Source organism: Candoia aspera, chromosome 1 (assembly GCF_035149785.1).
Source record: "Candoia aspera isolate rCanAsp1 chromosome 1, rCanAsp1.hap2, whole genome shotgun sequence".
In the NCBI taxonomy this organism is placed as follows: Eukaryota; Metazoa; Chordata; class Lepidosauria; order Squamata; family Boidae; genus Candoia; species Candoia aspera.
Genome location: NC_086153.1, coordinates 39,562,862 through 39,590,083, shown reverse-complemented (window position 1 = coordinate 39,590,083; position 27,222 = coordinate 39,562,862). Strand labels below are relative to the sequence as shown.

Below are 27,222 nucleotides of genomic sequence, written 5' to 3'. Positions count from 1 at the left end.
AAAGGAGTTCCCTTTTGGTTGTTTTGTTATGGTGCTTGGTTGTCTTCTGATATTTCGTATTTTAGATTTATATATTGCACATGTTTTCATGTTATATGGTTTGGGGTTAAACTAATTAACACACACACACATAATCTTACATGCAATAAACCAAGGCCTTATCATTAGCACATACCCAGAACATGCACACGAGCTTGTTCTTCAATACTTCCTGCTGGAGTGCTGCTTACACACTTGAACACTGTGCCATCATACACTTCCACATTGTTAATACGTAGTGTCCCATTCTCAGCAATTTCAAAGCGGGAATCCTGTCCAGGATGAAAATTGTGAAGACATAAAGCAAGACTACATTCAGCTCCACATCAAGAACAACACAATTCCAAAGTGCTTTTGTGAAAGTTATATGCTCAAATCATTTCTTGTGGGTAGGAGACTGTAGCTGATTGTTGATTTAAAACAGCTTTCAGCCATCTCACAAAAGAGAATGCAAAAGCATTTTAAATAATTAAAAGACTACCACCCTCACCCTCAAATACCAAATCTTTATATTGGCACATAAAATGTGCAACACAGAAAACTTGCTTTATAGGTTAATTAGTATTAATCCTGTCTAAAATCTTTTGACCAGAAACAATATTAAAAAGTGCCTTCATAAGTGCCTGACTCCTACCAAGCACACTCCTCCCTTTGCAATTAGGTTCTCGTTGGTTCTTGCCTGCAAAAATAAGACTCCATTTCCAGATGTATCTTATACACAGAAAAAGAAGAGGATTAAAATGGAGACTTCCAAAGAACACTTTTTAAGCACTATGTCAGATGCTTAAATTCATTTCCCTTTTGTTACAGTTTTATGAAAGGGTTTTAATTGCATAATGGGATTAAGCCAGTGGAATCTGATCTGTAAAACCACAGGACGTATTCCGCTGTTAACTGCAAGACCACACACTTGTTTACATGAGTATGTGTGTGAGAGAGAGAGAATGGAAACTCTGAATGGGGCCACACCACTAGTGAATTTTTCTTGATTGGTAATACTGAAATATGTGTGTGGGCTGGCTTTCTTGTGGGTACACGGAGACCCCTTCCCAAACAACAGCACTTGAATGTATCCTAACATAAATACAGTCCTAGATATATGCATACATGGTCTGATAGGTTTCATGTTTATAAGTTGTTCTATTTTCCCAGAATTCTCTTTTCATTTTATCTGAGCAAGGAAAAAAACAGGAGCGAAAATCAGGAGCAACTCTCTTGTTATTTATTCTCCATCAACTTCATCAGCAGAAGGACTTTCTGTCTTGGGAAAGCACCAGTGAACCAGGATGAGAAGCTCTTCTTTGGACTGGAGGATGCTCCAAGGAACAGGTACAGCTAGATAGGCATCTTCAGACAAGCCCTGTCTACTGTCATAACTCTCCTTCAAATAAACTCCTTGAAGCAAGGCTCAACCTACAAGCCATCACTGGGCATTCTGAGAGAACTACAGCTGAGAAAGATTAGGAGGAGGCACACTCCTCCTAGGAGGGAGGGTTCATGTGAAAGTTAATGGAACACTAGAAATAGAGAGTGTTTTAGAGAAAAGCATAGCCCAATGTTGAAACAGAGAAATAAAGTGTTAAATCAAGAGAATGTAAAACAAATTAGAGCTATAGAAAGGAAAGTCATACTCAGTATAAAACAAGCATCCAAGAGAACTATGTTGGTAGGACAGGAAGCCTGAAGTGCCTTAAACTATAACAAAAAGGAATATAGGAGATTAAGCCGCAAAATGACTAGACAATCTGTTCCACCAGACCAGTGATGCTGAACCTATGACATATGTGTCAAAGATGACATGCCATGAAGCTTTGGGTGTCACACCAGCATTCACCAACACCTGACAACAACTGCCACACCCCAGGAAGCTGCAGCCACCCCAGCCCAGTCCCAGCCACAGTCGTCCTCGCCACCTCCGAGACCCCTGCTGCCCTGCCCACTTGCAATTTGTATGAAAGGGCGCGCCTTGGGGCAAAGGGCTGCCTTTGAGTGATGGGGCATGCATTTGTTGGCTTCATGCAAAGCTTTTGTTGTCATCGTTGTTTGGGAGGGGTGACAGCAAAGTCAAGTTAGGCATTTTCCAAATTTTTGACACGCCATGCCCAAAAGGTTTGCCATCGCTAAAAGATCCTTTGATAATTTACCTCTGAAATAGGGATGCCATTACGAAACCAGTTCACAGTGGGCTTCAGAGAGGCTTTACTGAGACAATGAAGGTATCCTGGTTTACTCTCTTCTAGTTGACTGTCCTTGGGCTTTTCCACCCATTCTGGCATTGCTGGGAAGAGAGAAGAGTAAAAGAAAGGTGGTTACCAATCAGAGTTGATGTAATAACAGAAGATTCTGGTATGCATCATATGCCATCCTATATGGGCTTGCTGAAGAGGTTACATAAGACCCATATCATTTGTTTCATCAAAAAAGTCAAAGGCTATCTTGATAGAATGACATAATAAAGACCATAAATTTAAGTGGTAGCACTAGGTTCATTTAGCTGTGAGAACCAAGTCACATCTCTGATTGCCAAGTTCTCATCAAAAGTTTTAGAGTGAAGTTTTCCTTCTCTTTAACTACCATCTGAACTCAGAATGATACTGAAAACTCACTGCTCCTTCTGTTCTCTCAACATATACATAATGGAACCAGCTTACTTGCTACTGTAATGGAAATATCTTGTTTTTTTTCTCCAGCCTTGTTCACTGCATGGCAGGTATATATTCCGGCATCCTTTTCCACAATAGTGGTGAAGACAAGGTCCCCTGCTTCTTGGTGAACTCTGCCAGTAGTGGGGATATGAACATTGTTTCTCTCCCACCAGATACGGGGTTCAGGGATCCCACGAGGAGCCACACAGGTTACACGTTGTTCTTTATTGGCTATGAAAATTTTGGGGTCAAACACTTGGGAGAAATCTTCAATTTCTGGAAAAAACAGAATGTACATTTTGGAATTCATTAACCTGGAACCAATTTTGATATGTGTTTTGGGTGAAATGTGTTCAGGTAAGCTTTAGTTACATATTTGAATATGAAAAATATCAAACAATTTATCATTTGCAGGATATCCAAGTTTCCAGGTAGCCAACTCCTTCCAACCTAAAATTATGGTAACGCTAAGAACCTTCACTCCAAAACTTACCAAACTCACAAAGTCATTGTGAGATACAAGCTCATACCTGCCAGTTGTAGGGTTGCCTCCAGGATTACGGGTTTTCCTTTCTGTCCACGGCCAACACATTTATAGACTCCAACACTGCGTGGTTTCACCTGAGTTACTAGTAAAGAGCCATTGGAAAATATGATGGTCCTTTGAAAGAACACGGAGAAAAGATGTATTGAGCTGACACAATGAAGAGATACTTACAAGCAGTAATGGATGGCTCCAAACAGTAATACTATTCACTATTCTGACAACCTTCACCACAGTATTTACTGCTGAAAAGAACTGACTGGTGATAAAGTTATAAACAGGCAATGCTGAGTAATTTTTAAGAACCAGAAACCACTCTGGCCAGCAGTAGGTTCACCTTTCTGCAAAATGTAATGTGACTGAAAAATCAACGGTTGAGCCAATTCCAAAAGCATTCCCCATAGTATCAAAGAGCAGCATGGCAGATCATTGACTAGTACCAAACAATAATAGGAATTCATCTTCATTTCAGGAAAATATACCTGCCATGTGACCTTCTACCCCCACAGCTTTCTACTTTTGATTGGCTACTTACCTGCTCCGATTTTGAACAGGCGAATCATCTTCAAATAGCCATTCCTGAGTGGGAGGTGGCACAGCCTGGAACTTGCAATGGAACATAACCTCTTCATTTTTATTGACAATTTGGTTCTCAGGAACAATCACTGGGTGGGGAAAGCTTTCATCTTCATTAGGGAAAAGAAACATGAGAAATCAGTTCATTACCTGGATTCTCTCTTTCAAATCAACATTCTCCCTTCCATGGAAAGTAAAGCCACATTTCCATGGCTGCTTTGCCATGTTCCCTTCCCACCCCAGATCCAGAAGAAAACTAAGCTACCCTTAATCTTGTTGCCTCCAGAGCATGCCCTTACCATGCACATGGAACAGATCTATGCTATACTCCTGTCCATATAGCTTTAATACACAACATTCTAAGAGCTGAGATCAGTAATTCCCTTGGCTGACATTTCTGCCTTGCCCAATGTCATCCTGCATTGAAAAACTTCCTCTGTCTGGCATGCACAACACTAGTTACTCTCTGCATTGCATTTTTCCCCTTCCTGTTGTAGAGTTGAGTGAATAATAATAATAATAATAATAATAATAATTTCCTTGAAACTAGGAATCAGCTAACATGCAACTAGTGGATAAAAGCTGATGAAGAGCTAAAGTTTGAAAAAAGGATTCAGTTGTGTGGATTGGTGTGGGAGCTGTGAGAAAAGGAAGCAAGAAGCCTGGGAAAAGCAGCCACTGGGAAGGGAATTCCCAAACACACAGGCTACAGAAATACAAGAGCTGGGTTTCCATTACAATTTTAACTGCATGGTTAATCCAGAAAGAGACTGGTCAGTTTCATGGTGTCAAGCTCTCTAAGCTAGCCAGTTGACTAATCCATTTAAAAAAGAGAAAAAAATGGCTGCAGAAGTTGGAATTCCAGCCTTCCTTGCAGCCAAAAGAGCACTAAGGGGTGATAGAAGAGGTGAGAGACTAAACTGAAGGGAACAGTCCCAGGCAGAACCTGCTGGAGTCAACAGATTGCCAGCACGAAGCACATCCAACACTAAAACACTTAAGACTTTTTCCAAGATCAGAAATTTGTAAAAGCACAAATGCCATTTACCTATAATACTGAGAGTGAAGTTGTTTCTGCTGCATACAAAGCCCACAGCATTCCGAGCACAACAATAATAAATGCCATTATCATCTGGGCTGGCACTCTTGAAGGTCAATGTCCGTTCCTTGTTATTGACTGAGTAATTTGTACGATCATCTACAATTTGGGTACCATCTCGGAACCACTGACTTGTTGGTCTATGAAACACAGACAGCTTAAAAGCTAAGAATCACGAAAAGAGAAATTACTTAGGAAAAAACTAATAAATGTACCATCAGCTTCTTTGTACCAAAATATGTGATCTGGATGTGGATATTTTAATGCAAATTCATAGATTTAGAAGAAAACTTTTAGAAAACGTTGTGCCAAAAATCAATAACCTTATGTATGCCCAGCCTGTATCATCTTCACATCAGCAAAGAACATTCAGGCATCAGCAATGCTACTGCCTCCTTTTTCAAGTTCAGGATTGCACTACTCAACTCTTCTAAGTGTTTCAGAGTTTATTGGAAGAGAAAGGTTACTTTAGTGAAGGGAGGAGGAAAAGTTAGCCAAAATAAGCATGAATCCAAATTAGTGACTCCTTACCGTGGGTGCCCATCAATATGACAATGCAACGTTACTGGGGCAGAACTTTGTATATCCTCCACTGTGGCTGGATTCTTCAAGACAATTTTTCCTGTTTCAATCCCTATCAAAAAATATAGTAAGAACAGGAAGTAAAATTATTCACTTTGAGACCTCAGTCCCTCTGTATATTTTGGAAATCATCAGTCACTGTAGAAGTACAAAATTGTTTCCACCTTGGCATGACTGCACATGCCTAGCACTGAGAAAGCACAATCAAGTAAATTATTTGTTTTGCAGTAACTTGTATCACTCTTGCTTATATAAATGGTAACGTTCTTGCCTATCTATAGCTTTACATAAAAGTATGAACAGCAAGATTTATGTAACTATTAAAGAAATCCTTACAGAGAAGGCATCAGATAAAATACAACCTTTCCTGTTAACATTTGCAAACAGAAAACCATCAAGACAACAGAAGAGGAATTAACCATATACTAGACAAAAATAATGTACATTGCCCTAGCATAGTGAGAGATGGGATGAGCTTTAGTCTGTTGGCAGTGCCTATATTTATAAATGCATTTGGCAGGAGTAGTCGTTGCTCTTTTGGGGGGATAATCACCTGAGTCCTGGGACATTCCCAAAACTGACTTTCTCCTGTCACACTATGAAACAGAGATAGCTGGTGAAAGCTATTATATAATCTATGGGATGATACTTCAAAAGCACAGCTCGCCATTAATTAGGTTGCCATGTTCCTTACTGTTCTGAAGAATTAAGAATTAAGGGGCTGGGAAGAAAAGAGCAGAGAAAGGAAAGTGTTAACTGTGCCAGATAGAGGATTTATACCTGGAGTGCTAAACCCAACTGACAAGCCAGATGCAGAACTGCCTCACTTGCTTACATCTGGCTCTTTGAAAATCTCCCATGATTCTTTTTTAGCCTGGATCCCCCTAAACAAAGAATGGAATTAACAGTAGACATAACAGTGATCTGACTCAAAGAGGTGACTCAACCCAAGTTATGACCTTGGTTTTCAGATACTCTGCATTGCTGAAAATAAAGCCATAAACAACATTATTTTAAAATCTAAAAAGTGCTGCAGTATTTTAAATAAATGCTTGCCACTGAGAAAGTTCTGCAGTTGTAGCCTATGACATCTATATATTTTATCTACAGACTCTTTCCTTCAGTAGCTGAAAGCTGTCAGGCAGCATCCAGGCTCTGATTGAATTAAGATACGTCCATCCTCATCAAGGTTACTTTAATGTGCTTCTTCTGACCAAATTCTGGGCCAGGACAGAAGATCCATTCTTTTATAACATTTTTTGCTGACTTGAGGAGGAATATCAGTTTCTCCAATTTTTCTTTCCCTAGCTATAAGGTAAGCATATTTTTTGTACCTACTTCATTAATACAATAATGAATATAAGTACACATTAAGTATGCTTGTAATATACATAAAAGAACTCCAGCTCCACAATTATTTAATAAAGATCTAGCATTCAGAATATCTAGAGCATGTAAGTCAGTTTGCAACTAGCTACGCAGCTATAATCAGCAGTGCACAATAAGAAAAAACTTTTTGGCTAGCCTACAGAGGAAAAAAAAATTCCAGGCCAAAAAATGGGAAGCCCCTTTTTCTTACACCATATTTTACATTATTTTTAATCAACATTAGAACTAGTTTGAGAAAGAACACAGTTTCAATATAAGTAAAAGGAAACAGATTCAAGCAATCTGGTCAAATTTCCTTGAGTTTTTCTGTCCACGAATATAAATTTTCATGCAATCTCTCCTTTTACTTTATGGGTTCCATCTTTTTGTCTTTTTAAATTGCATATTAATTACAGTTATGTTAATGGTTATCCTGTTAATTTAAGCTATACAGTTTAATAACATCTGAAATGTATTAAACTTTACATTTGTACTTTATTAGCATTGTTTTAGTTTAATAAAGTCAACAAACTGCATTAGTAAGAATGGACATCGACTATGGAATGGTGAATAGACTATACTCTCAATGAACAAAGCCCCTTTCAAGTTTTACCACAAAAGGATTTGGGTTATCCACCCAAATCATTATTCTTCATATGCACACACTAGAGAGCTATGATTAACCAATGCTCCCTGGTGCATGAGCCCATTTGTCGCAGAAGCCAAGTTGGCTTATTTAAGGAACACATTTGTTGTATCTCTTCCCTTCTCTCTCCATTTTCATTTTGACAGCTGGATGGAACATCAGAGTATGTTAGTAACAAATATGGTGCTCACATTTTATGTTGAAAGATGCATTTGTTGTCCGAGCTTCTTCTCCAGTAACTACATTCCTGGCAACACACTGGAAGTTCCCACTATCTTGCTGACGATCAACAGATGCAAACTGAAGGTTACTCCCTTCCTTGAAACGCCGTTCAGTGTCCTGAATAGGTACCCCATTCTGTAACCACTCAAATTCGGTGTCTCTAGGCTCTTTCACTTCACAGCGCAAAATGGCACTGCGACCATGCAAGGCATCCTGAGAATACGGCTCTTTAGTGAAGGATATCTTTGCTTGAGCACCAACAGCTGGAAAGAGCAAAAGAAAAAGATTACCATCTGGCCCTAAGCGTATTTTCAAACAGAAAACAGGAGAAAATGGGACCCATCACATTACTAGGGGAAAAAAAGTTACAAAGGAAGAACAACTTAATTAAAACTGCACATATCTTAAGATGTATTAAATCAGCCTTGTATGGTTATCAGAATCCCAACAATAATCCCAGCAATAATAATAAAATACCAAATTTTAATCCTTAGGATTAAATAAATAAAACTGAAATTTATTCCTTCAGTTTAATAAGGCTACCCACTCCACAAGACTCTGGATTACAAAATGCTCAAAAAAAGCCAAAGTCTATTCATCTCCATTCAAACCCAAACAGCCTCCAGACACTGGGCCAATACATCAACAGGTTTTAGCTTATAGGAATCATTTTAAAAATGTAATTATATTCTAATTCTGCATCTACAAAGTTCCCCAAGCCTTCTTCCTCTCTGTTAAACCAAACACAGAGCAGTTAGAAGATGCTTATTGGACACAGAATTTTTGGTTTCCCATAGACACTGGGTGAGATAGCACTCAAGACTTATAAGTTTGAAAGAAAATTTGGGACTTTGTTTTTATATATGGTAGCAGCAGCAAGACTTTTGTATGCACAAAGGGGGAACCACAAATTCCTACAGTGGAAGAATGGATGGTGAAATTAATGGAATTGGCAGAGATGGCGAAACTGACTACACTGATTAAAGAAAATACTTTGTCTAGCTTTGCTTCTACTTGGAAACCACTTTTGGACTTTTTGCTTGAAACTGAAGTTTTGATTTTGGGATTTGACGATTAGGATTTTATAAGAATATAGAAATAATGTGTACTATTGTTAATGTACTAGAGTAAGAAGAAAATATAATTTTTTTTTGTATCTGTACTGAAGGTCAAAAGTCACTCCTTTTCCTATATTTCTTTTTATTTCTGCACTTTTAAGTTTGTTTCTTCATTGTTTCTTCTTTCTTTAATCTTTTTCTATCTTTATATATTTTATTTGTATTTTGAAATTAATAAAGTTTCTATAAAAAAATAACTGTAATGCTCATCACCAATAAGCTTTTCTTGCCTTGAAATGCAAAGTTCATTTGAAAATGTTATGCTACTGTTTTGAAAATTAAGCTAATCTGTTAAAGAGTCAAACGAAAGGTCCCAGCAGTGTTCAGTCATCAAGTCACCGGCACTTTCTGGACACTCAAAATATACCAATCGAAGCAAATATTTGTAGCTCAGGGTTGAACTGTGGAGTCCTTGGTGCTCTCTGAGCCTTGTTTTCTTGCAGACGTTTCATTGCCAGACTAGGCAACATCTTCAGTGCAAAGAGGGAGTGGGCCTTGCTCTCAGTTTATATACCATGGCTTGCCCTCCTGGTGTTGGTAGGGGTGTTGTTCTCTCCTTGGGAGTTCTTTGATTGGGCTGTTGTTAGCTGCTTGGTTGACTGCCTGAGTTAATAGTTCCTTGATTAGGGTGTATTGTGCTGTTTGATGGCAATGAAACGTCTGCAAGAAAACAACAAGGCTCAGAGAGCACCAAGGACTCCACTCAAAATATATTTAGATGACTGGATAACTTGCCTAGTATTTAGGTGGAGGACCAGCTTATGAAAAAAAGGCGTGGATCTAGAACTCATAAACAACACTGAAGCTCAGAAAAGGAACAATTTAACACAAAGCTTTATTTATTTATTTAGAACCTTCTCAGCTTCAGAGCAACTCTGGGTGGGTTACGCTTAAAACAGAAAAATAAAAAGAATCTAAGTATCTGGATGAAGCACACATCAGCCAACCAATCAGGGTTCCACAAACACCCTACCCTAAGGCCCGGGAGTACAGCCAAGTTCTTAAAGACTTCTGAAACTTTGTCAAAGTGGATATCAATCCAGAGGGCAGGTATTGTGAGAGAGAGAGATGACATTGTTTAATTGAGGGAATCTGAAGTACACCAACTCTGCCTAATCTTACTGGACAGGCAGAGACCATGGGAGGTAGATTGTCTTTCAAATAACCTGATCCTATGCCAAGAATGACTTTATAGATGATAGCCAGCATCTTAAATTGTACCTGGAAGTTTACTGGCAACCACTGTAGCTCGTGGAGTAGCAGTCTTACATGGCATAATGAGGCATGCCCAACACTGCTTGTACCACTATGTTCTGGACCAGTAGTAGCTTCCGAGTGGTCTTCAAGGACAGATCCACATACAACATATTGTAACAATCCAACAATGACGTGACTAGGGCATCAGTGATTGTCTGGAAGACTACTACCTGATCCAGGAATGGGTGCAACTGGCACAAATGAAGCTATGCAAAGGCCCTCTTGGCCACAGCTGCCACCTGCTCTTTGAGCAAGAGCAGTGAGTCTAGGAGGATATCCAGATTGGGAAGTGAAACCCCATCTAAGTCATCAGATCCAGGGGGCCTAAAAACCCATAGCCACTTTGGCAAGACTGAACCTGAGTGTTCCTTCCATCCAGGCCCACACAGCCTCCAGGCACTAGTACAGGACACAGATGGCATCAGTTAGCTGGCCTGAGATCTAGAAGTACAACTGGGTATGATTTGCACATTGATGATACTGGACCCTGAATGACCTCACCCAACGGTTTCATTCTGCCTCTGTTTAACAACAGGAGGGGCAGAAGTTGTGTCCATGGCCCCTCACTGACTGGAACTGGCCATTGAGAAAGGAGAACCACTGTAGCACAGTACACCAACTCCCAAACCACAGCAATCCAGAAGGATATTGTGAAGGCTAATCTTCTGCAATGCAGGGTATGCGCATTAACTTCCTAGGATGATATACAACATATTGCTATAACATGACATTCATACATTGTATTCTAATTTGTACATTTAAAATGCAACAATCTGATACAGAAAGAAGAGTTTTACTGTTACGTATATACCTTAACAATACCCTAAAATGTTTATGATCACCAGGGCACCAAAACTGAACAAATGCCAGACCCAGCAGCAGGAACCTTTACAAAGCTTAAGCTGTAAGGCTAAGGCACAATAGCTGGGTTGTTGATCATTTTCTTATGCTTGGTAGATTACAGATTTATAGCCTAGCATCTCCACTTGTCGTCTCTGACATTCACAAAGAGAATCCAAAGGCTTATTCAGATAATCCTACACAGTAAAAGACAACTGCACTTCCTCCCTTTTGCAAAAGGTTTGCAAAAGGGAGGAAACAGATTTGTCTTTTACTCAACAATGGGGTGTTCCAGAAAATTCTAAATAAAAGAAGTCTGATGTTCTAAATTATTTGGAATCCAATGTAGCAGGTTTGACAAATGTATACTTTTTATTTTAATTTACTATTTACTTCCATGACCATATACATACATGGATATATATACACACAGACAATGCTTACAAATAAATAAATCAAATGTGTTTACGTTCACTCACATATACAAATTTAATATACATGCTCACTGGGATGCTCATCTGGAAAACGCAAGTTTGAAGCTGTCTGATTTGATCAATATAGTATGCATTCATTACAGTGTTAATTATTTTACAAAAAACATATTTTTAGAAGTTAAAACTTCAATGTGCACAAGACAGGATGTTATGTGTTTGGGGAGAAATTTTGCCAAGCATCTTTTCACATGCCAACACCAAAAGCAGAATGCAAAACAGATACGAGATTTAAAATTTCGAAATTAAGAGGATGTGTGTGCAACACTGTTAAAGAGAAGACCTACACAGGCTTCAATCATTTAAATAAGTCTATGAAAAAGAACAGACATTGTTGGAAGAGCTGGAAAGCAGGAGAATGGCAACTTTGGTTTTATTTTTTGTTTTGCTTGTTGAAGATTCAGAGAGTTCCCTTGGTTTGAATGATGCAGCAAAGGAGTGACTCTTTCTCTAGGGCTAACAGAAATAAAGTTTTCAAAAGGTAAAGCAAGGTAGTAAATAAACAGTGCAAGGGAGTTGTATCATTGCGAGGCCCTAAACCCAGTCACCATACAATGGCAGTACAGGTAGTCCTCGCCTACTGACTGCCTCGTTCAGCAACTGTTCAAAGTTACAATGGTGCTAAAAAAATTACTTTAGAACCAATGCCTGCATTTACAACCTTCACAGCACCCGTTCCTCAGTCACATGATTGCCATCACAGTCAGTATGTATTGACCTGTGCCTGACCTGTTGTATTTCTTTCTCCCCCCCCCCCCGCTTGCAGAGCAGAGAGGAGGGATTACAAGAGAGTAAGCAGGCACACAATGAGGAACACACAGGACTGTTTACATAGCATGCCTGTGGTTGCTGGCGCCAGTGCATTGCTTTCAATGTGTTGTGGGCCTGCTTACTCTCTTGTTATCCCTTCCTCTCCAACGAATGTAAATGCAAACATTAATTCTCTTCCTCTTAATTATCCCAGTGCCAGGGTGAACATTCCAAACTGCAGGGGAGTGGGGAAAAGGAAAGTGCAGTCGCATGATTTCCCACTTAGCAACTGCTTCGCTTAACGACAGATCTGCCGGTCCCACTTTTGGTCACTAAGTGAAGTCTACCTGTACTAATGTGGAAGAAAGCCCATTTCCTATCAACAGTGATAAGTTTTCCTGAAAATAGAGATGTTATATTATTAAAGAATCTGAATCCCTGAGATAATGTACAGTATAAACCTTACAAAAGGCTTTAGGATTTTTTTTGCATAAATTAAATAATGATGATGCATTTGTTGTATTAACTGAACCTCAAATTAAGGTAAAAGAGGTTCTTATCTTTATTGCATTAAAGTGGACAATTAATTTACAATGGATTTCAGAGCCACAGAAGAAACTAGATCTGCAAGTTGTAAACTCACAATGCTTTTCTAAAGTAGCCAGAATGCTCTCAAGAATCACCACCTGGCTCTTCAAACTGCTAATTCTGCAGGTTTCAAAAGGTTTGTTTCTACTGACAAAAATATTTTGGGTCTACCTATATGATCTACTCTGTTTAATGTTAGAAGATGGTTACAAAAAAGAGTGAAAGGGTGATATTTTTGTACATATAAACACTCTTTGAAGAAAGATAACTGGTAGTCAAGAAACTGATATAAATCAGGTGTGAGTACAGTAATAGTTTTGTGTTTCTCTGTTGGATTAAAAAACCACACATGTTTTTAAGAAAGTAAGAGTTAAAGTTTTTCTTTGTATTCATCTCCATATCATTAGCACTATACAACCCCAGACAAGTAAGATTATCTGATTAAACATTTGGGATCACTAAAAGGATACCATCTATTTTTGCCTAGAACTGCTTTCTTGGGAAACAACAGATTAATGGAAATTTCTCTTTTTACTCAGAAGCTGGTATCTCAGCCAGCTTGGATGCCTACATTAGTTATATTCACCCAGAATATAGTTAAGAATACACCCTTAAACACTGTCTCTCAAACCTGAACCATCCTTCTTAAATTATAGCTCTACTCTGTATTTCTTAGCTTTATAAAGTATTGGCTACCTCAGCTTCTTTGGCTAAGGTTTATTTTGTTCTTTCCTCATGCCAGTAAGGCCAAATTCTGCCCTGCCATATGTTCTGCAAAGTGTGTATTAGTTGGGGAGGGGGGCAGGGGTCATATATGTGCTATCCAAACTATGTTAACAATTTCTAAAGGATAACCATGTTAGTTTTGGATCCAAAAGCCTCAGAGTCTTGAGGCACCTTAAAGACTAGCAAACATACTTACTATATAAGAGCTTGTGAACAATATACACCTTAGTCTTTAAGATGCCACAGTATTCTGAGGCTTTTGCACCGCAAATACTATAGTATAAGCATGTCTGCCTTCTTGTGACTGGTAAAACAGCCTTGATAGCAATCACCTGTAACCCCTGCCCACCCCTCCATGCACTCAATCTGCAGAAGATGAGATGGAATTAAGTTGTAGCTTCCACAGACAATAGTGCACATGAAGAGGGAGATAAGTTAGAAAAAGCATAATTCTTACATGTTTCAAAGTGCAAGCATGGAGAAAAGGGTAGGGGGGTGGGATTGGTGATTTCTTTTTCTTTTTTTTTTACCATGGACCCTGCTTTTAAAGGATCAAAATCCATTTTTAATCAGATAGTTAATAACTACCAGAAAAATGGTATGTTGCCAACTTTTAAGCCAAAACTGCCTTTGGAGACTAACAGTAGTTTGAGCTTCTGCATGTATTAGGAATTAAGTCTGGGGGAATTTCACTATTTTCTTATTCTTATTTACAGAACACCCATAAATTAATTTATTTAATCAATCTGTATCACTGCCCAACTTGCAATTGCCATTCGAGTAGGGGGAGCATCAGATTAAAAAATAATTAAAAAAAGAAAACAAAGAAAAAAGAAAAACAAGCACATATGAAGCCAACTACAGTTATTCTCTCAGCCCTTAGAGAATGGGCTCATCTAATGCCCTGGCCCAAGGTCTGATGGAAGAGCCAGGTTTTCAACACCTTACAGAAGGCCAGCATTCTTATGTTATAAATGAAATCAAAGTTTCTACTCTTAAGCAACACAGATCCCTTCCTGATCTGAAAGCTGGATAATTATCCATGTTTAAACTGTCAAATAACCCAGTGATAAGCTACCATCAATCTTATCTCAGTGAACCATTTAAAATGGCATTAGCCCTCCCCTGGCATATAGGGCATTTGTCAGCAGAATGGATTTGGGCATGTTTCCAGTTGTATCAATGAGTGACTGCAGCTGGAAGAGAGACAGAAAAAAGATCAATGACAATGAATGGCAGGAAACAGAGGTTGCATAGCTTGCACCTGAACATCGTAGGTGCAACTTCTGGTCAGGCTGCTGATAAAGAGATCAACTGGATCATGTGACTAGTACTGAAACCGCATGCTTACTCTCAACCCCAAGTGGAAATTGTTTCAGGGTGCACCTAGCTAGAATGGACTAGCTTCCAGCTTAGGAGATTTCATTACTAGTACTCCCAAGCCAGAATCTACAAATAGCTGAATTTTTTTATACTCCTCAGATTACACACTGGCTGTAGAAAGGGAAACAAAGGGCAATTCAACAGTTGTGGCTCTTTATCTAATTCAGTCCCCAGGAATGAGCACTCATGTGGAACAGGGTCAAAGCAGCTTGGAATTTCAAGATCAGTCAGATAGGAGACAGATGCTAAGAGGCATATACATAAAGCATTCACCATTTTTAAAGAGGAAAATATAACATCTAGGAACCATGCACTACTGCTAATGTTCCATGGCTTGTTACAGCAAATGGTTCTGTTTGTTGTTAGTAAGCCCATCTGTGAATACTAAAGGCTCTGAAATTCTAAACATAGAGAAGATGGGAAGTGTGTGAAAGCAATTTAATGTATTCTGTCAGAGTCACAAACGCTGAGTATGCAGATCTTCATAACAGCTGGTGAAGATCAGCAATTAACTCTTTTCCTCCTCTCCACTTTCATTCTGGGAACTGACAAGCAGTCAGAATCTTCTATCTTGCAGCTGTCTGATTTCTTTAGACTCATTTTTCATTTCAAAGTGGATATACGCATCTGATGTGCATGTACCTTTCTCCCCAAGACACGGATAGTTCAATGTATCAATCATTTGATAACCACAGCATTTTCAATAGTCTCTCCACTATCACATTTGTGCCAATCCAGATCAGCATCACATCTCATCTTCCCATAAAGTGGTCTACCTTGGGAAGTTGAGCCAAATTTTCTTCTAGTTCAGCTGTGGTAAAGCTAAAATGGCAAGACTTCTCTTTCACAATCTGTGATCCTGGAGCATTTGTGGGACTCTTGCCTCACTCTCCCTTCTGCCATTTAAACTCCAAGTTCTTTCCTTGCCCTGCCTTTGGGCTCCAGCAAGGCATTGCCCTCCTGACTTTATACAAAGACTCTGCACCAAAGCCTACAGCCATGGTTGCTACCACTGGGAAAAGCACCTGGCTGCAAGACTAAGGTGTCATTCCATTATTATAGCTTTAAATAAGAAAGCAAATGAAGGAAGAAAAATGTCTTGACAGTCAGACAGCTTGTCTTTTAATTCATACCTACAACTCAGGTCCTTTGTAAGACAGCTAAATGCACCCAGTATATACTGAGAATATGGGGGAGGGAGGAAGGCTGGCAATTTATTTTTCCCCTTTTCTGTATGAAGCCAGGGCAACATACTTTTTTACTCCAGAAGTTGCTATAGCTATAGCACAGGCAGTGATAGCATGGTAATTTCACAATCTCCTATTTGTTGACTAGTGGGAGCACTGACTGGTTCAGTATTTATTAATGGGATTTATGGAATTTAAAAGCTGCCCAATCTATCATGACTTTGGGTGGCTACAATGTTCACTGCCAGTTCTCAGCATCCTAGTATCAGTAGGGCTGAAGATAACCGCACTGCCATCAATTCTTAATATACATGTTTTTATATTGTTTTAAGCTGTTGTTATAGCTTTTATTTGCTGGGCTAAATATAAATAAACATCAATCAACCAATCTCAAATCTAAAAATGTGCTTGGTGTATGTATACAAATATGTTCTTTTATACAGATAGACATGTTTGCAAAAATCACATTTCTTTAACTATTACTTATCTGAAAGTCATTGTCATGAATGAAAACTACGTTTCTACTTCCATTTACTCTGCTTGAGAAATTTCAAAGTGGAAGATGGGCCTAAGATTAATTGTTCTGATCTTTTACTTCACTTCATGTATTTTACCGAATTCCTTTCACCAGTATTTTTGCTGCTGCTAAAGTTACAAATTTGACAATTAATGTTTTTTACTATTTGTCTTCCTGTCTGATTCCCCTGCATTAGCTTGCCTCTGCCGGATAGTAAAAATATTTACCACTGTGTAACTAATTACTTTATGAAGTGACGGTATTTCTGCAAATTGCAGTATAAATTTTTCCAATGTACAGTTTATCTTCCTTTTCCCCAGGAACATCTGAGTTTAAAAATGCTTCATTCCATCTGAACTACATTCAAAAGGAGATTTTACATTTTGTTTATACCTCCTGGAAGGAGGTATCAAAATATTACTCCAAAGAGATGAAAAATGAGGCAGTAGAGGTTAACTGAATAATTTTGCTTGTGTACGTTTTGCCCAAGTTTCCTACAGTAAGTTCTCCCAGATTATTTGTCTCAATACGGACACTTCATTTATTAAGTTCTGATATTTACAAAATAGATAAGTGGGTTTCATGCCTACAAAAGATTTGTTAATACTGATGACTTCATATATTATATTATATGTAACATGTAATATTCTCCAACAAAGGATCATTACCTTGTCGTGGTGCTGGAGCTTGAGCACCTCAATGATGCCATGAACCAAACCGTGAAGAGCCACCCAAGATGGGAAGGTCATGACAAAAAGGTCAAACTAAATATGATTCCTGGGGAATGTGATGGCAACCCACCCCCAGTATTCTTGCCGTGAAAACTAAATGGATCAGTACAACCAGAGATATGTTGGTATACCATCAGAAGATGAGACTCCCAGGTCGGGAGATGGTCAAAATGCTACTGGGGAGGAACAGAGGATACGTTCAACTAGCCCCAGATGTGATGACACAGCTAGCTCAAACCCGAAAGGATGGCTAACGGCCAACGGTGCTGGTGGTGAACGGCGAATCTGATGTTCTAAGGATCAACACACCATTGGAACCTGGAATGTAAGATCTATGAGCTAGGGCAAATTGGATGTTGTTATTGGTGAGATGTCAAGATTGAAAACAGACATTTTGGGCGTCAGTGAACTGAAATGGACTGGAATGGGCCACTTCACATCAAATGACCACCAGATCTACTACTGTGGACAAGAGCACCACAGAAGAAATGGAGTAGCCTTCATAATTAATAGTAAAGTGGCTAAAGCAGTGCTGGGATACAATCCAAAAAATGACAGAATGATCTCAATTTGAATTCAGGGTAAGCAGTTTAACAAGACAGCAATCCAAATATACACCCCACCACAGATGCTGAAGAAGCTGAAGTGGATCAGTTCTATGAGGATCTGCAGTACCTACTGGACAACACACCTAAAAGAGATGTTATTTTCATCACAGGAGACTGGAATGCTAAGGTGGGTAGTCAAATGACACCTGGAATTACAGGTAAGCATGGCTTGGGATAACAAAATGAAGCAGGACATAGGCTGATAGAATTTTGCCAAGACAACTCACTCTGCATAACAAACACTCTCTTCCAACAAACTAAGAGACGGCTTTATATATGGACTTCACTAGATGGACAACACCGAAATCAGATTGACTACATCCTTTGTAGCCAAAGGTGGCGGACATCTATACAGTCGGTAAAAACAAGACCTGGAGCTGACTGTAGTTCAGATCACGAACTTCTTATTGCACAATTTAGGATCAGACTAAAGCGATTAGGGAAGACCCACAGATCAGCTAGATATGAGCTCACTAATATTCCTAAGGAATATGCAGTGGAGGTGAAGAATAGATTTAAGGGACTGGACTTAGTAGATAGGGTCCCGGAAGAACTATGGACAGAAGTTTGCAACATTGTTCAGGAGGTGGCAACAAAATACATCCCAAAGAAAAAGAAATCCAAGAAGGCAAAATGGCTGTCTGCTGAGACACTAGAAGTGGCCCAAGAAAGAAGGAAAGCAAAAGGCAACAGTGATAGGGGGAGAAATGCCCAATTAAATGCAAAATTCCAGAGGTTAGCCAGAAGAGATAAGGATCTATTTTTAAACAAGCAGTGCGTGGAAGTGGAAGAAGACAATAGAACACAGTGGACAAGAGACCTCTTCCAGAAAATTAGAAACATTGGAGGTAAATTCCAGGCAAAAATGGGTATGATCAAAAACAAAGATGGCAAGGACCTAACAGAAGAAGAAGAGATCAAGAAAAGGTGGCAAGAATATATGGAAGACCTGTATAGAAAGAATAATAATATTGGGAATAGCTTTGACAGTGTAGTCAGTGAGTTAGAGCCAGACATCCTTGATTGGGCCTTATGAAGCATTGCTAACAACAAGGCAGCAGGAGATGACGGTATCCCAGCTGAACTGTTCAAAATCTTGCAAGATGATGCTGTCAAGGTGATGAATGCCATATGCCAGCAAATTTGGAAAACACAAGAATGGCCATCAAATTGGAAAAAATCAACTTATATCCCCATATCAAAAAAGAGAAACACTAAAGAATGTTCAAACTATCGAACAGTGGCACTCATTTCACATGCCAGTAAGGTAATGCTCAAGATCCTGCAAGGTAGACTTCAGCAATTCATGGAGCGAGAATTGCCAGATGTACAAGCTGGGTTAGAAAAGGCAGGGGAACTAGGGACCAAATTGCCAATATCCACTGGATAATGGAAAAAGCCAGGGAGTTTCAGAAAAACATCTATTTCTGGTTTATTGACTATTCTGAAGCCTTTGACTGTGTGGATCATAACAAATTGTGGCAAGTTCTTGGTGGTATGGGGATACCAAGTCAACTTGTCTGCCTCCTGAGGAATCTGTATAACCACCAAGTAGCAACGGTAAGAACAGACCACGGAACAACAGACTGGTTTAAGATTGGGAAAGGAGTACAGCAGGGCTGTATACTCTCACCCTACCTATTCAACTTGTACGCAGAACACATCATGCAACGTGCTGGGCTTGAGGAATCCAAGGCTGGGGTTAAAATTGCTGGAAGAAACATTAACAATCTCGGATATGCAGATGACACCACTTTGATGGCTGAAAGCAAGGAGGAACTGAAGAGCCTCATGACCAAGGTGAAAGAAGGAAGTGCAAAAGCTGGGTTGCAGTTAAACCTCAAAAAACCCAAGATTATGGCAACCAGCTTGATTAATAACTGGCAAATAGAGGGAGAAAATGTAGACGCAGTGAAAGACTTTGTATTTCTAGGTGCAAAGATTACTGCAGGCGCTGACTGCAGTCAGGAAATCAGAAGATGTTTAATTCTTGGGAGGAGAGCAATGACAAATCTCGATAAAATAGTTAAGAGCAGAGACATCACACTGACAACAAAGGTCCGCATAGATCAAGCAATGGTGTTCCCCGTAGTAACATATGGCTGCGAGAGCTGGACCATAGGGACGGTTGAGAGAAGGAAGATAGATGCTTTGGAACTGTGGTGTTGGAGGAAAATTCTGAGAGTGCCTTGGACTGCAAGAAGATCAAACCAGTCCATATTCCAAGAAATAAAGCCAGACTGCTCACTTGAGGGAATGATATGAAAGGCAAAACTGAAATACTTTGGCCACATAATGAGAAGACAGGACACCCTGGAGAAGATGCTGATGCTAGGGAGAGTGGAGGGCAAAAGGAAGAGGGGCTGACCAAGGGCAAGATGGATGGATGATATTCTAGAGGTGACGGACCCGTCCCTGGGGGAGCTGGGGGTGTTGACGACTGACAGAAAGCTCTGGCGTGGGCTGGTCCATGAAGTCACGAAGAGTTGGAAGCGACTGAACAAATAAACAAATATGTAATATTATACGTAAGGAATATATTCCACTACATTTGGTATAGGGTCAAAATGACTGGGGACCATAAACAGAGAAATGAAACCTAAATAGTAAGACACTCACCAGATGCTTCACATCTCTGTATAGCTGACGCAGAATGAGAAATGTTTCCTGTAATGATAGTCACAGCCTTCAGTTTTGAAACATTAGAAAACCAGATTTTACTCCAGTCAGCTAACGTGTACTAATCTAAAAGGAACTCCTGCTATTAATTAATGGAATATAAACCTATCAAAGGTTACTTTCCTAGGTGGACTCATCATTCAACTATACAGTGAATGTGTAGAAATCTGAAAATTTGACAACCGTGGATACTTTATTATCTAGAGAAGGGAAATGAAAAATTCAGATTAATTGTTGGATATATTTATTTAGTTAACATTAAATTTATATGCTGCCTACTCCCAATGAACCTGGGTAGTTACAAATAAAAACATTAAAAACAAGAAAATTAAATACAACAATAGACAAAAATGAAGAGTAAAGATGGCAAGGATGACCAAACACTGGATGGGGAAGGAAAAGAAACACACACAATCCAAAAGGCTTGGGAGAAGGGCCAGGTCTTCAAGGCCCTTCGAAATGCCAGCAGGAGGGGAGGGGGGGGTTGAAAGGAGTTATCCTATTTTCAGGCCTAATTTATTAATACGTATATCTCATTTTAGGAACTGCAAACTTTCCTGATCGTGGGTAGCAAAGCATTAAAAACACAGATGTACAACTTACTAGACTTACTGCCTTAGTAAAGGTAAAGGTTTCCCTTGACGTAAAGTCCAGTCGAATCCGACTCTAGGGGGCGGTGCTCATCTCCGTTTCTAAGCCTTGGAGCCGGCGTTGTCATAGACACTTCCGGGTCATGTGGCCAGCATGACGACTCGGAACGCCGTTACCTTCCCGCCGAAGCGGTACCTATTGATCTACTCACATTTGCATGTTTTCGAACTGCTAGGTGAGCAGGAGCTGGGATTAACAACAGGAGCTCACCCCGCTGCGCGGTTTCGAACCGCCGACCTTCCGATCGACAGCTCAGCGGTTTAACCCGCAGCGCCACCGCGTCCCTGGACTTACTGCCTTAATTGTTAACAATTAATAGAATTCTGTAAGAATCTGGAAAACTCATGAAAAGTCATGTTCATTCAACTTTGCAAGGTAACATTAAATTACGTATTCTAATACTTTCCTACTGAGGATGGCAATTTCATTCCTTTCTTGAGAGAGGTTCAGACATCACAGTGATCCTAGACAACCTGCTTACACTAATTGACCAAGTAGACATAAATCAAATATTTACTGTATGTATACAAAGTGCCTTGATGTATGCTCAATAAAGGGAAAAATAACAAGCCCATCAGTATCACAAAGTCTTTCCATTATCATGTTTTCTAGTTTATCTTCAAATGGAAAACTGAATTATATATTTACCACCAAAAAGGTTGAAAAAATAAGATAACTTTGTAATATGATGGAAGAGTTTAATTCTTGTAAAACCTGGAATATGTAAGACTAAACTCAGAATTTTTTCAAAATTAGATCAGAATGAAAAGTATACTTGATTTTTTTGTCTGTAAATCCTTTTGTATTTACTCAGAAGTAAGTTACAGTGGAATAAGTAGGATTTACTTCCAAAGTAAATATGCATAGTATTTCATTATCAGTATTTTGTTTAAATAAGACTTAATTATTTGAGGGGTCTAATGCAGCCTTGTGTAATCTTGACTCCACCAGATGTATTGGAATATAGCTGCCAGAATTTTCAGTTTACCCAACACATCTAAAGGACATAAGACTGGAGAAAGTTATCTAACACAAACTCTTGCCCGAGAGAAGGCTTTATCAGCCCCACCCATATGAACTTCATTATGGTGCATTACATTTAGAACACGGGAACAGATATGGTACCCCAAACAATTCTGGCAAAAAAATCCTTTAGCAAGAACTGTCCAGGGCAATGAATGATTCCAACCACATGCCAAATCACCTTACGCAAACTCAAAATCCCAGACTGTTAGTCAATGTTTCTTATATTTAATTTTTCCCAACCTAAAGACATATCTTATTTTCTTATAGTGGTTGCAGAAGAATGCCACAGGCAGTTTCCATCATCAACTGTTGTTCACCCATAATAATAACTTACAATGATGCCCTGTTTAGCCATCAATTCATAGCAGCTGCTGCCTAAACAACAAAGGCTGCCTAAGTATCTCAAGACTATGCAGCAAAGGGAAACACATGTCCCTATATTAAGATACACATGTGAAAAAAGCAGTGCAGCATATCAATTTCTATACTAATTTTAATGCAACAAATGTTTGCCATCTAATATAATAAAAAGATTAAAAATAATGGGCGATAAACAGCCAGTATCACTGCAATAAATGTTGCTTTGCACATTACCAGGATGTACAAGTGTATCTGAGCCTACTATTTAACCTGCAAACATTCTGGTAGATTGGTAGAAGATATGCCTTCTCTTGTATATGATATATTTATATACTATATTAGAATAATTTAATAAATAAGCTCCCTGTTTCATCAAGGAATTGTATTTGCTCCAAACTGTACCTTTTTGGTTCCTTTTAATGAATGTATCATTTCTTAAAAGGAAGCCCAAATTTTGAAATAAATAATCTTTTACTAAATTTTCTGGGCCACATTCCATTTTATATGTGATTTAAATTTTAAAATGCTGTGATCAGTTTTTGCATTCAAAGAAAATTACCAAGGAAGTCCTACATACATATTCAATCTCAAAAGAGGAAATAAAACATAAGTTTAAATTAACTTCAAATGGAAAATCATGAACTAGAATTGTAAATATGAAATTCGAAAAAAAATGTGCAAGCTTTCATATGTCTTTTTCTGGACAGTAGAACATCACAGAATCAAATATCTAACTTTAATCTTACAAGAAACAGAAATGATTGGATTGAAGGGTTCTTTTTACTGTAAGAGTACTAAAATTATGTTCGGAGAATGTCATAATTCCTCAAAAGTTTCTCAGAGATTTCTTAATGAGAAGATCAGAAGTAGAAGTTTTCCAAGTTTGCAGAAAAGATGCTGGGACACCCTTTCTACTTCAAGCAACACCAAGACTTTACAGTTCTGACCTTTACCTTCATAACCTGATTTTACATCCAAGAATGTTTCCTTGCTAGGTGAGGTAATATGTGAAGAGTTTGCTTAAGTTGGAAAACCACTGGCCTACAGCAAAATTTTAAAATCCCATATTTTGCAGGGAAACAAACTAGATGGTCAGGAAACATACTACACTGTAACCAAAAGGATTTTCAAAGACAGTGATTGTATTTAGATGATCAAATTCTGGCTTAATTAACTAGGATAGGCACAAGCTACACATCTCATTAAACAGCAAAGTATTTTTTCAGGCTCATCAAAGTAGCTCTGTAAATTATTTCAGGGTATTGCCTGGAGCCAGGGTAGGTGGAGGATGAAACAGCAGAAAAGGGTCATGCAGAAAGACTGCTACCAAATGCATTAGAGCTTGCACGCACAAGTTTTATCTGAACAGAACAAACCTTTTCTCTGCTTTTGGAAGCCAGGAAAAAATGGTTACAAATACTTATTTCCTGCCTTACCACAAATTATACCCAGTTCAGTGTAACAGGACCATACCTGTGTTCATACTGCTTACATAAGCAATGAAGTGTGCAAACCTCTAATAAAAACATTTTTCTTTCTCAACCCATCTCTGAAATAAAACATGGCCCCTTGTATGCAGTTCTTTAGGTCATGGGCTCACTTTCCACTTTCCTTGATGCAGTTTGCAAAACATGCTGTAAAAAATGTATTATGGCTAGCAGCACTTAAGATTCAAAGGTAAAAGAGTATTTCAAGAGTGGGGGGGTATGCACAGAGCATCTGCCTGCAACTCTTTAAACCGAGCATATCTTTTCCCAGGACTGAGCTACAGCTGCAGAGGTAGCTACTTCAATGAGGTGCAGCAAATCCTACATGAACACCCTGATGCACTTTTCAAAGTATTGTACAGCCTCAGTATGCATTGAGAAGTACCAGATTTTAACACTGGGTTTGAAGCTCCAGGAAATTTAAGCCCACTGCTGCAATGTTTGTAACAATGCACACTTGCATTGAGATTCTGCTATTAAAACAAACCAGGCTTAACAATGTAGGATACTCAAATCACTACAATTAATGTCACATATGTTATAATATTTAAAAGTGGCAATTCTCCAGTGTTTTCTGTGAAAAGCACCATAGGCAGACATGCAGATTTGGGAAATTGTGTAACTGAAATTCTACCCTTATATTCAACCAAGCTAAGTTATAAGCCAACTTTTTAAAAAGGACAATTATTTTGCTTTTTATCTGTAAGATCACTTTAAAAATCTCAAAAATCTCATTTGACTAAGAGGTAAGTAAAATTGCAGCTTCTTAGTACTGTGTGATTAAATTAGTTTTATTAATTTCTGTTGATATTTTCAGCCCCAGCCCAATATCAGGTCTTCTAGCATGCTCCCAGTACATCATCCCCCAATCCCAATGACTGGCTTTCCTACTGTGGGAAGACTGTGATATTAAGTGTGGCTACTGGAAAGGATGGGAAGCCTTGCCCATTCCTGCCCCAAGCAATCCTGAAATTCTCCTCATTGCTTTCCTTTTTCTCCTAAGAACAGAAGGGTAAGTCCAAGAGAACCCCCAAATTGCAGTGACCAAGACTTAAGGCAGGCTGTGCAGCAGACCATCAGGAAGAACCCCAAAGTCTCTCTGGAACCCAATACCATCCTTTAGTCACCTGGGGCAGACTGACTGAATAGGTCCAGTCTCTCTGCTGTGAGGGACAGCATGAGAGAACTTCAGAACTACCAGAGAGTGATCTGACTATGACAGGGGAGTAATAGAAGTCTCCCCCAGTTCCAGATCACATTACCACTGCTCCGACAAGTAAACCAGACCACCGTCATGCATTAGGCCCTCAATGACCTGGGACAGGCCCACGGCCCACCCCCAGTCTCCTGCCATACCTCCCTTTCCTATCATCCCAGAAATGTTCTGGCCTGCCCCCAAATCCCCAGAGATCCTCTCTTCCCCCAACTCATACTGGCCCATCCCTGGGTTAGACAGTTCTAACCATATAATAAACCAGAAATACGTGCGCGCGCACACACAGACCCATGGGATAACTGAGTTCTTGGAGTACTTTTACCCATACAGTCAGTGCCTCCAGCAGCTCTAGACAGCATACCTCACCCCAATAAACATCCACCTCCCACATGGCACAAACAGCACTGTTGTATGTTTCACTGGGGAGGCAAGATGCTGTGACTCAAGATGGGGTTTTGCAGAAGAAGCACTGTGTGGAACTCTCTTCTTACCAATGTAAGAGAGCTCTGCTCCCACATAATCAAGTTGGAAGAGGAATTATGATACTAATTGAAGAGAATATTTGTAGCTCAGGTTTATGTAACTACAATATTTGTAGCTCAGGAATTTAAAGAGTTGCCTAATACCCTGCTCATTGCAAGGATTTAAATTTAAATTAAAGCATCTCCAACAGCATCTGTTTGAAAATGTCCAATGAAAGAGTATCAACTATCACTCTTGGTAATTGGTTTTGTTGCTGAACTGCTTATTGTTAAAGTTTTTCCTAACATTTCCAGTAACTTAAGACCACTATTCTATACCCTGCACTCTAGGACAATAGAGAACCAGTCTTTACAGTCTATATACAATCACCTCAGTCTTTTCTCATAAGCCTTAATTTCCAATGTCCCTGTCATTCTCCTTGGCCTTCTCTATACAGTACTTACTCATTTCAGCAATTGGCAAATACTTTTTTTCTGCATTGTCATGCATTAAAACTGCATTTTTGTCATCAATTTTAATGCTGTTTGATATTTTATTGTGTGGTTTCTTTTCTTGTACTTGGTTTATAAATTTAAATTAACATTTTTATAGGATGTCAAACTGGCAGCTGATACAGGATGCTGTTATATTGAAGTAGGTTGGGTATCCATAACCATTTGTCCTCAGCCACCTTACTTACCTTTACGGGAATGGATGACAAAGACTAATTCCAATATTGTCACCACTGACCAATGTCATGTTGTTCAGATATGGTCTGCTCTGCACAAATTTATGACTCCCAAATAACCATTTTCTTTCAAGAAACTTGACTTTAAAGGCTTGAACTTGTTTTTTGATTCTGTGTTTCTCTGCCTCTTGGCAGAAGTTATGTGTTTGGATTGTGGGCTCACAAAAAATAGGAGATAGAGATTTGCCCCTTAATTCCTGAATAAATTTCAGGCAAGCAACCCTACCAAGGCTCCATATAGCTTTCTTTTCCTCAACCTTTCAAAAAGATTCATGTTCGGAGGTCATGATAGAGCTGATATTGATTGACTGATTGATTATATGCCATCAAGTCAGTGTCAACTCTTAGTAACTTCATAAATTTTCTCCATGACAATATATGAATGTAATAAATGAGCTATGTAATAAATTGGGATCCATTTGTTCTGCATCTTATTTACAAAGAAATCTCTTAGTATAGATTAAAATTATATCTAATTGCTTTTACCAGCACATTATGCAAAACAAAGCCAGTCTTTATGATGGTAATGTAATAATAGTCATAACAAACTAGAAAATTTCCAGAGGAGAACCATCACCATAAGGGACCTAGAAGGAAATACTTAGAAAGAAATCTTGGAAGTGCTGGGTATGTTTAACCTAGAGAAGGAAAGACTGTTCAGGAGACATGATAGATG

General features: G+C 39.0%; 1 protein-coding gene and 1 long non-coding RNA gene across 2 annotated transcripts in view; one reads left to right on the top strand and one right to left on the bottom strand.

Annotated features, from left to right (window-relative positions):
- Positions 1-27,222, bottom strand: part of PTK7 (protein tyrosine kinase 7 (inactive)) — a 106,214-nt gene that overhangs the window by 19,930 nt on the left and 59,062 nt on the right. Inside the window, exons 2-9 of the mRNA XM_063302399.1 lie at positions 7,691-7,984; positions 5,435-5,537; positions 4,853-5,043; positions 3,764-3,914; positions 3,215-3,345; positions 2,691-2,960; positions 2,184-2,317; positions 176-311 (exon numbers count right to left, since the gene is read on the bottom strand). Coding sequence (XP_063158469.1) covers positions 176-311; positions 2,184-2,317; positions 2,691-2,960; positions 3,215-3,345; positions 3,764-3,914; positions 4,853-5,043; positions 5,435-5,537; positions 7,691-7,984 — 1,410 coding nt within the window. The remainder of the gene's footprint in view (positions 1-175; positions 312-2,183; positions 2,318-2,690; positions 2,961-3,214; positions 3,346-3,763; positions 3,915-4,852; positions 5,044-5,434; positions 5,538-7,690; positions 7,985-27,222) is intronic.
- On the top strand, positions 307-7,769 carry LOC134496696 (uncharacterized). Its single transcript, XR_010067897.1, has 4 exons — positions 307-1,368; positions 2,730-2,893; positions 6,596-6,800; positions 7,646-7,769. It is a non-coding gene; the product is annotated as an uncharacterized LOC134496696 (long non-coding RNA).